The sequence below is a fragment of the Hylobates moloch genome, unplaced genomic scaffold, assembly GCF_009828535.3.
Source record: "Hylobates moloch isolate HMO894 unplaced genomic scaffold, HMol_V3 SCAFFOLD_19, whole genome shotgun sequence".
In the NCBI taxonomy this organism is placed as follows: Eukaryota; Metazoa; Chordata; class Mammalia; order Primates; family Hylobatidae; genus Hylobates; species Hylobates moloch.
The window spans coordinates 20514397-20523670 of record NW_026652294.1 but is presented as its reverse complement, the minus strand read 5'-3'; the positions used below and the strand labels follow the sequence as shown (position 1 = coordinate 20523670).

General features: G+C 53.9%; 1 protein-coding gene and 4 non-coding genes across 5 annotated transcripts; all 5 read left to right on the top strand.

Annotated features, from left to right (window-relative positions):
* The first annotated feature begins 1739 nt into the window (after positions 1-1739).
* RPL3 (ribosomal protein L3) lies at positions 1740-8655 on the top strand. Its single transcript, XM_032138822.2, has 10 exons — positions 1740-1890; positions 2890-3082; positions 3868-4036; positions 4667-4802; positions 5966-6152; positions 6686-6846; positions 7327-7428; positions 7808-7903; positions 8229-8348; positions 8555-8655. The coding sequence occupies exons 1-10, from the start codon at positions 1888-1890 to the stop codon at positions 8597-8599; spliced, it is 1212 nt and encodes a 403-aa protein (XP_031994713.1). The 5' UTR covers positions 1740-1887; the 3' UTR covers positions 8600-8655.
* Positions 2373-2436, top strand: LOC116459506 (small nucleolar RNA SNORD43). Its single transcript, XR_004245560.1, has one exon. It is a non-coding gene; the product is annotated as a small nucleolar RNA SNORD43 (small nucleolar RNA).
* On the top strand, positions 4612-4666 carry LOC116459533 (small nucleolar RNA U82P). The gene has a single exon (XR_004245584.1). It is a non-coding gene; the product is annotated as a small nucleolar RNA U82P (small nucleolar RNA).
* LOC116459523 (small nucleolar RNA U83B) lies at positions 6214-6308 on the top strand. Its single transcript, XR_004245577.1, has one exon. It is a non-coding gene; the product is annotated as a small nucleolar RNA U83B (small nucleolar RNA).
* LOC116459522 (small nucleolar RNA U83B) lies at positions 7624-7716 on the top strand. The gene has a single exon (XR_004245576.1). It is a non-coding gene; the product is annotated as a small nucleolar RNA U83B (small nucleolar RNA).
* Positions 8656-9274: the final 619 nt, after the last annotated feature.

The following is a 9274-nucleotide window of genomic DNA, read 5'->3' as shown; positions in this document are numbered from 1 at the left end:
TGATCTCGGCTCACTGCAAGCTCCGCCTCCCGGGTTCACGCCATTCTCCTGCCTCAGCCTCCCGAGTAGCTGGGACTACAGGCGCCCGCCACCATGCCCGGCTAATTTTTTGTATTTTTAGTAGAGACGGGGTTTCACCGTGTTAGCCAGGATAGTCTCGATCTCCTGACCTCGTGATCCACCCGCCTCGGCCTCCCAAAGTGCTGGGATTACAGGCTTGAGCCACCGCGCCCGGCCAAGGCCCCCAGGATTTCTAATAATGGATTGAAGATCTATCAGTTATGTCCTTCGGGAATGGTGTGAGGATTAAGCGGGATAATTTTTTTTTTTTTTTGAGACGGTGTCTCACTCTGTTGCCCAGGCTGGATTGCACTGGCACAATCTCAGCTCACTGCAAACTCCGTCTCCCGGGTTCAAACGATTCTCCCGCCTCAGCCTCCCAAGTGGCTGGGATTACAGACACACGTCATCGTGCCTGGCTAATTTTTGTATTTTTAATAGAGACGGGGTTTCGCCATGTTGCCCAGGCTGGTTTCGAACTCCTGACCTCAGGTGATCCGCCCGTCTCGGCCTCCCAAAGTGTTGGGATTACAGGCGTAAGCCACCGCGCCCGGAAGAGAGAATGCTTTTTAAACGACGGTGGGAGCAAAGGCCAGGCCCAGAATTAAAGAAGATGACAGGGTTGGGCGGAGGAAGCAGGTGATATGAGAGCGTGTGCTCTGGCGCAGCCATGAGGCTGAAGTAGACGGTTAGGGGAGCGTCTTTGGCGGCCGCTGAAGTTGATGCTTAATTCCGAGGAAACAACGAGGCGGCCATGGAAAGTAACGAGATACTTGATTCTTAGAAATATTTGTAGGGGGCCGGGCACGGTAGCTCACACCTGTAATCCCAGCACTTTGGGAGGCCGAGGCGGGCGGATCACGAGATCAGGAGTTCAAGACCAGCCTGGCCAATATGGTGAAACCCCATATGTACTAAAAACACACACACAAAATTAGCCGGGCACGGTAGCGCACTCCTGTAATCCCAGCTACTCGGGAGGCTGAGGCAGGAGAACTGCTTGAACTGGGAACCGGGAGGCGGAGCTTGCAGTGAGCCGAGATCGCGCCACTGCACTCCAGCCTGGGCGACAGAGTGAGACTCTGTCTCAAAAAAAAGATTTGTAGGGGACGAGCCTGGAGGCAGGGAATCGGTCAGGATCCGAGTCACCCTGGAGCCCAGGCAGAGATCAGCGAAAGCCCTCGCTGATCCAGAGGTCTGGAAGGCGTGAGGCTCCGGGAGGCTGGGCAGCTGGACTCGGCATGACCCGAGGTCGTGAGGCCGTTCCGCAGGCTTGGGACGCTCCTGAGACCCTCAGAATCAAGCGCGGGCCACTGCATTAGCATGGGAGAAATGGCAGAGATAGGGCTTGAGGGAGGGATGCCTGAGATCGAAGGTATTAAAGGTAAGTTGGTGTCGCGGCAAAACCAGCGTGGGTTCCAGGAAACGAGAGTTTCAGTCTTTCTTCGCTAATTCCAGAGATAGCTGCATATCACAGGAGAAGCGACGCAGCCATTTTTCTTCGTTATTATCAAATTTGGCTGCTGCCGGACGCCGTAGATTTGTGGCACACCAACCCTTAGCCCACGTCTCCGCGACTTTTCACTAAGTTTGAACCCGACCCCTCGCCGTAGAGCGTCTAATTTCTGTCTCCGAAGCTGACGTCCACCTCTGAACGGAAGCTAGGAGCGGAAGAGCGGGCGCGGAAATGGCGCTCGGTACGCGTCCCCCGACCCGACGTCTGCCGCGGGGGCGCGCTCGCACGCCGGAAGGGGCGGGGCCAGGTTTGGCTTTATATAGCAGGCACCGAAGGCCGACTGGCCTCTATCGGCGGGATTTGATGGCGTGATGGTATGTGTTGTAATGGCGGCTGTTTCATTGTCACCGGCGTCGGCACGGCTGAATCCGCGACGCATCGCCGCCATCCCGTCTTGGCCGGCGCCGGGGGCTTGCTCTAGGGGCACGGGCGACCCAGCGGGGACTTCAGTCTGGCCTATTTTCTGGAAAGTTGAGAGGCTTGTGGAGAAGAGCGCTTGGAGGACTGGCTTTGGGCCTGCGGGTCGGCCAGAGAGGCCGTAAGGGTGGGAGCAGGCTCGGAGGCCCGGCATTTTTAAAGCCATGAGTCATTTCTGAGTTTCGATCTCACCAATTCTGTCGTTAGTTGGTATTACGGCCCATAAGCTGCTTGTCTGGGTAGAAGAACCTTAAGTGGGGGTTCTCGGCGCCGTTCTCATTGGGAGGTAAAGAAGCTTGGGGGAGGGGAGTGTTGTGGAGTCCTCCTGAATATCTGGGACCGCTGGTGCACTCCGAAGGCCTCTGGAGCTCCCAGAAATCACAGATGATGAACTTATTGACGGGCGGACAGAAACTGTGTGCTGATTGTCATGTTCTGATTTGGCTCTGCCGAGTTCTCTGGCCTACGTGTATGGGTGTAATTACTGTCTGGGCGCCGGAGGCAGCCCATAGCGTAGCATTGCTAGCTGCTACCCAGCGTTTGTCCCAGGAGTCCCTTTCTTTAGCGGTCAAAACCTTGCTAATTGGCACATAAACTGTTAAGCAGTTTTTAGTGCCACTACTTAGTGTATTTTTGTGTAGTGTTAGAGAAAAAAATGGATGGCTCGTTTTCTTACAGGTTGAGAGGATTTGAAATAAGATTCAGCTTAAATTTTGTCGAATACAAAAGCATTCTTGACATGTGCGAGCCTGGAAGAGATAATGACTTTTTACTTGGCTTGTTGGGTGTCTGGTCAGGATTCAGTATTGCCGAGATTTGGAACTTAGGCCCCTGGGAACTAGAGAAGGGGGCACTGCTTTGGTATGGGTGCTGACGGTGATTTTTTTCCCCTCTAGTCTCACAGAAAGTTTTCCGCTCCCAGACATGGGTCCCTCGGCTTCCTGCCTCGGAAGCGCAGCAGCAGGCATCGTGGGAAGGTGAAGAGCTTCCCTAAGGATGACCCGTGCAAGCCGGTCCACCTCACAGCCTTCTTGGGATACAAGGCTGGCATGACTCACATCGTGCGGGAAGTCGACAGGCCAGGATCCAGTATGTACAGGCATCCTAAAAGTTGGAGGAATAGGAGTGGAGGAGGAGGGAAGCTGTAGAGATGGAGTCAAGCTGTTAGCAGAGGGCAGACTTGTTTTTAAGCGGGAGTTACAGATTGTCAGAACTGCTGTGACAGCAGAACGGGAATGCTCAACTTCAAGACTAATATTCCAAGGCTACAGATGGCCAGCACTGTTTGCTTTAGGTGCGGTGTGGGGTATTGGTTTCAGAGCATAGTAAATTTGCCAGGAGCCTTAGCAAAGAGAAGTAACACTAGTGTTGGGGGTTGGAGCTGCTGAGGCTGGCATAAGAACTGCCTCATTCATGTTTTGCTTGTTCACGTGAGTTTCACCTGAAAGCTTGAATAATGGCCACTTAACTGTGTGTGTTCTAACAGCACTGGTTGCTGAGCTATGGAGACATTAATGTTAGGCAGTTGATATTGACTAATCTCTGAGCTCAGAGCTATTTCTGTGTCCCAGTTATATTTAGGACACTGAATTTTCCAGATAAATAGCATTCTTGTCTGCCTCCAGAGGTTTCTGTAGAAGAGAATTGAAGCTGGACAGGTATTTGGCTGTCTAGGGTCCTGATATTTTTTGTTTAAAGAACATTAAATGTGCTTTGAATGAGAAATAGGTAGTAAGGACAGCCCTGTGAGTCCATACCGCAGGTGCGGGGCCCAGTTGCCCTTCTGGCCTAAATGGGCACTTTGCATTTTTCTAGAAAACATTACACCCCTTGCTTGGGCTCCTGCCCAGTCTGACTACTGCTTTTTTTTGCAGAGGTGAACAAGAAGGAGGTGGTGGAGGCTGTGACCATTGTGGAGACGCCACCCATGGTGGTTGTGGGCATTGTGGGCTACGTGGAAACCCCTCGAGGCCTCCGGACCTTCAAGACTGTCTTCGCTGAGCACATCAGTGATGAATGCAAGAGGCGTTTCTATAAGAATTGGTAAGGGAGGAGGCCATGTAGTTCCTAGCTTGGGAGCTGGAGAGCAGGGAGCAGCGTGTGTGTGGTTTCTCAGCTCTGTAGCAGGCAGGGAGCTGCTGTCTCGGGTTTAGTTTGCCTCTTGAACAGAAAAATACCTGGGATCAGACTTGGCCAGCCATCTGGTTTCAGCCGGAAGCTTACACCCTCATTCTGAGTCCAGGCTAGTGGATGGTGGCTGAGGACCCAGTTGGTTGAGGAGTCCAACTAGAAACCAGGAGAGGTAGCAGGATAATTCCACCCCTATAGGGGTGGCAAGGGCCTCTGGCCCTGGGTGGAATATCCCATTTCCTCCATCACTGAGTGGGTGCTCCCCCAAGGCAGAAAGGTTGCTTCCTCCCAGAGCAAGAATTTTGTTAGAATGCGTGTAACTTAAATTAATCTTGTGGACCTCTGCTCAGCTCCGCTCGGCTCTGCCCGATGAGCTCCATCCAGGCTCCGCTTGCCGGTGGAAAAGGCTCCTTAGAAGCCGGCAATGAGCCCCATCCCCCCGTGGTGCCAGTGTGCCTTCCGCTCACCCCTCGGGCTCACCCCTCGGACGGGTGATGAAGGCCTGCACCCGGTCCCCTCCCCAACTCTGCTCTGCTCCTGAAGGCATAAATCTAAGAAGAAGGCCTTTACCAAGTACTGCAAGAAATGGCAGGATGAGGATGGCAAGAAGCAGCTGGAGAAGGACTTCAGCAGCATGAAGAAGTACTGCCAAGTCATCCGTGTCATTGCCCACACCCAGGTGAGCGCAGTGCCCTAGGGTGGCTTGGCCTGCCACTTAGTAGAAGTGACCTATGTGATCATGGGGGTCCCCTGCCCGCATGCTTGTGGGTAGGCTTCTCCCTTGCCAGCAGAGGGCACTGTGTCCTTACTGGCCCTTAGCAAGGGAACCATTCCCCTTTCAAATTCAACTGGCTGACCCAACTGGTGACTCACCTGTAACACTGAAATGCCTGCCTGAAAGTCGGCTGTGAGGTACTGTACTGGCTGCTCTCCTGGAAGCCTAGGTGGTGAGCTGAGCAGGCTCTTTATTGACTTGGTTAGAGTGGGTGCCTCTTGCTGTCCTGTTGGTTATCCTGGCTGATCTCAAGTGCTGAGTACAACCCCACGTGGTGAGGGCCACCACAGATGAGAGTGAATGTCCACCATTGAAATTTTGTCAGGACATTGCCAGGCTGTCCTTGAGTGAAAGCTTTATGCTTAAATGCATTTTTTTTTTTTTAGAGACGGAATTTCGCTCTTGTTGCCCAGGCCAGAGTGCAGTAGCCCTATCTCAGCTCACCGCAACCTCCGCTTTCTAGGTTCAAGCTATTCTCTTGCCTCAGCCTCCTGAGTAGCTGGGATTACAGGCACGCGCCACCACGCCCTACTAATTTTGTATTTTTAGTAGAGATGGGGTTTCTCCATGTCAGTCAGGCTGGTTTTGAACTCCTGACCTCAGGTGATCCGCCTGCCTCGGCCTCCCAAAGTGCTGGGATTACAGGCGTGAGCCACTGCGCCCGGTGATGCATTTTCTTACTTAGAGCTTGTGCTCTCTTAAAAGCAGGCTTGTCACTAGGGCAAGTGTAGGTGGCTGAGGTAAAACCACTGCAATACTCCAAAAGGAACTGACCTAAAGGGCAGCCATAGGAACATTGGGCTGGTAGGTGCTGGGATCTGGTTGTTTGCCTGTGGTGTGGGCCTTGTCTGCTCATCCTGACAGTAACTCAGGCACCAGTATCCAAAGTTAAGTTGTTGCTGTTGGCAAAAATGAAAGTTCCTTCCTCTTGGTGAGGTTCAGTGACTTGTTCAGTTACTGGCTTTTTGCCGTGTGCTTGACATCAATCAGGCCGCATGGAGCTGCAGTTCCTCTACTGTGGGAGGAGCGCTGGCAGCTGGAGCTGAGCTGTGTCTACCCCCTCCTAGATGCGCCTGCTCCCTCTGCGCCAGAAGAAGGCCCACCTGATGGAGATCCAGGTGAACGGAGGCACTGTGGCCGAGAAGCTGGACTGGGCCCGCGAGAGGCTCGAGCAGCAGGTACCTGTGAACCAAGTGTTTGGACAGGATGAGATGATCGACGTCATCGGGGTGACCAAGGGCAAAGGCTACAAAGGTGAGCTTTGCAGTGGCTTGAGTTGCTGTGCAAACCTGGGGGAGAAGTGGTTTCAAGCCTAGCTGTTCGGTGATGAGGCTCAGAGTGAGCGCTGGGAACAGTGCCCGAATCAGACAGTGTGGAACCATTCTCTACTGCCTTCCTTCTGAGAACAGCTTTGTGATCAGAAGTGGCTGGGATAGCAGAGGGCCAGGGGACAACTTCTTAACATGTTCCTGGACCCTTTGCTCTTCGTAGCCTACTGATAACTGCAAAGGGGAGCTTGGAATTATGTCAGTCAGTCCCTGCGGATGGGGGAGCTTAAACTAATGGATGCCTTAAAAAGCATCCATTCAGAATTGAGTTCAGGGTTACACCCTCAGGGTTACACCCCCAGAGCCTATCCAGCTTGACAGGGGAGACCTGTGGGTAATGCACATGAAATAATCTTGTCACTCCCTCAGATGACCCAGCCATGGTTGGTAATTGAGTAGCAGGAAGGGGTCAGTGGGAGGTGCTGGGCAATGAGGTGCAATAACGTGTATCCATTCCAGGGGTCACCAGTCGTTGGCACACCAAGAAGCTGCCCCGCAAGACCCACCGAGGCCTGCGCAAGGTAGCCTGTATTGGGGCGTGGCATCCTGCTCGGGTAGCCTTCTCTGTGGCACGCGCTGGGCAGAAAGGTTACCATCACCGCACTGAGATCAACAAGAAGGTGAGGTTCTGAGAGTGGCTCCCTGGGGGTGGGAAGATGACCCCGTGATGGGGAGTGGGGTTTCTGTGCCTGTCAGTGCTGCTTCATTGACTGTAGCTTATGCATCATGTGGACATCAGTGGCTTGCTTCTCATGGGTCCGTTCCGGCCCATCTTGATTTGTAAGGTGCCATCCTGTAAAGTGGCTGTGGTGCGGCTGACTTGGTGTGGCTGGGGATACTAGCCTTATTGGTCCCTGATCCCACTACCAGGGGGGTGACAGGCCTCCTGTGTTGTACAGCAGGATCTTTAGTTTTAGCCCAGCCACCTTACAGAAAGGAACCTGGGGGGCCAGCCACCTTTTTGCTCTGACCTTGGGATACGCTGTGGCTGGGACTTAGGCCTCAGCTGCCTTCCTAGAGTGCTTTGCAGGTCAGCACACCGGCACGTCTGGGTTATTTGTCCCTAATGCCCCAGCCTTACACCCTTCTTGTTCATTCAGATCTATAAGATTGGCCAGGGCTACCTTATCAAGGACGGCAAGCTGATCAAGAACAATGCCTCCACTGACTATGACCTGTCTGACAAGAGCATCAACCCTCTGGTAAGTAATGGGTGTTCTGCTCTGTGAGGCCACCCCAGGCCTCGTGCTTTTGGGGGTAGGCTGCTTCCTAGGAGCTGCTAGCAGGATCGTTAACTGAAGCCAGCACAGCACCTAGCTGTGTCCCTTGTAAGTGGCATGTTGTCATTTGAGTCCACTCGTTGGGGTTGGCTGGTGAGAATTGGGGTCTCAGGCTCAGCTGTTCAGTGATGAGGCCTGGAATGTGCGCTGGGCACAGCGCCCAAGACAGACTGCGGAACCGTTCCTTGTTGCCTTCCTTCTGAGAACAGCCCTGTGGTCAGGGAGGGCCTGAACCTGGAGGGATCATCTGCACAACAATCCCCTCCTGGGCCTGTGCTGATCCGATGCTCTTGTTTTCCAGGGTGGCTTTGTCCACTATGGTGAAGTGACCAATGACTTTGTCATGCTGAAAGGCTGTGTGGTGGGAACCAAGAAGCGGGTGCTCACCCTTCGCAAGGTGAGGCAGGTCCTGCTTTGTCATGGGGGGGCTCTTGTAGAGGGAGGATCCAAGGCCACAGACGCTGGTGGCCCTGTGGTGGGAGAGGAGAGGAAGGAGAGGGTGTTGGCAGTCCTTTCACACTGGCTTTGAAGTCCTGGGATGAGGAAATTCCCAGGCTGGCCTTGCTGGGCTGTTTGCTGCTTTGAGTGTGTCCTCATCTGCCAGGTGGTGGGGGAGGCTGAATTGATCGTGTGCCTTCCCAGATGCAGGGGCGCTGTGAACCAAGTGCTGAGGAAAGCCTGGCTCCTCGTAATCCTAAATCCCTTCCCCTCTTGGCCCACAGTCCTTGCTGGTGCAGACGAAGCGGCGGGCTCTGGAGAAGATTGACCTTAAATTCATTGACACCACCTCCAAGTTTGGCCATGGCCGCTTCCAGACCATGGAGGAGAAGAAAGCATTCATGGTGAGCACCTCTGCCTGCCCCCCTTGCTGGGTGTGGTGGCTTGGCCAGCCGCCTGCCTTTGGCTCCAGCTGGGGTAGGGGTGGTCTTGATGCCTTAGGCTTCTCTTGTGGCTGTGGAGACTGGCCCAGAGTCTTGGTCCCCTCTAGAGTGGGCATCTGCTGTCACCTGCCATCTTCTACCTCTGACCACTGCCTCTCTCCCCACAGGGACCACTCAAGAAAGACCGAATTGCAAAGGAAGAAGGAGCTTAATGCCAGGAACAGATTTTGCAGTTGGTGGGGTCTCAATAAAAGTTATTTTCCACTGACATCTTGCCTCTTTCTTCAGGAGAGAGGCGGGGACTGGGGAGGCAGATGGGGGCCCTTGAGGTGCCTTGTGCTCCCCAAGGCCACTGCCCTCCTTTCTGTAGTTTCGCTGCGTTTGCCCTCTGGCCTCCCACTCTGTCCCCCACCCTCAGTCCCTGGAGGGAGGTAAAAGCTGGGCCTGGTTCTGCCGCTGAGCTGTAGAAATCCAGCCTGGAGCAGTGGGCATTGTGCAAATGTTTGTCACCAGGGCGAGGCAGCTGGGTTTCTGCTGTTTGCACAGCTTGGGTGATGCCAGTGCTGTGGAGACAGGGAAGGAGACAAGGAGGCCTGGATGTTCCCTGGCGCCTTTGATGCTGATGTGCAGGCAGACCCTGGGGTCTGTTACTTGTCTAAAAAGTTCATTTGGTTTTAAATTAATCCAGGGAAGGGTGGCTTCCAGTTAAGGCTTGTTCAGGTGCTTTTGTAATCTGCACCCCAAGTCTGGTACTGGGAGAACATGAACACAGGCACAGAGGTTAAGGGACTTGCCCGGGCTCGGCAGCTGGAAGTCTAGTTGTAATGTGTAGCAGAGGGCTGTGTCCCCTCTGGGCTGGGGTCTGCCTTCTGGGACTTCGCTGGTGC

What these genes read in the sequence shown, in the direction of transcription:
- RPL3 (XM_032138822.2), top strand. An exon ending in AGGCGTTTCTATAAGAATTG is followed by an intron (nt 4,037 to 4,666) that starts GTAAGGGAGGAG and finishes CTGCTCCTGAAG; the next exon opens with GCATAAATCTAAGAAGAAGG. An exon ending in ACAAGAGCATCAACCCTCTG is followed by an intron (nt 7,429 to 7,807) that starts GTAAGTAATGGG and finishes CTTGTTTTCCAG; the next exon opens with GGTGGCTTTGTCCACTATGG.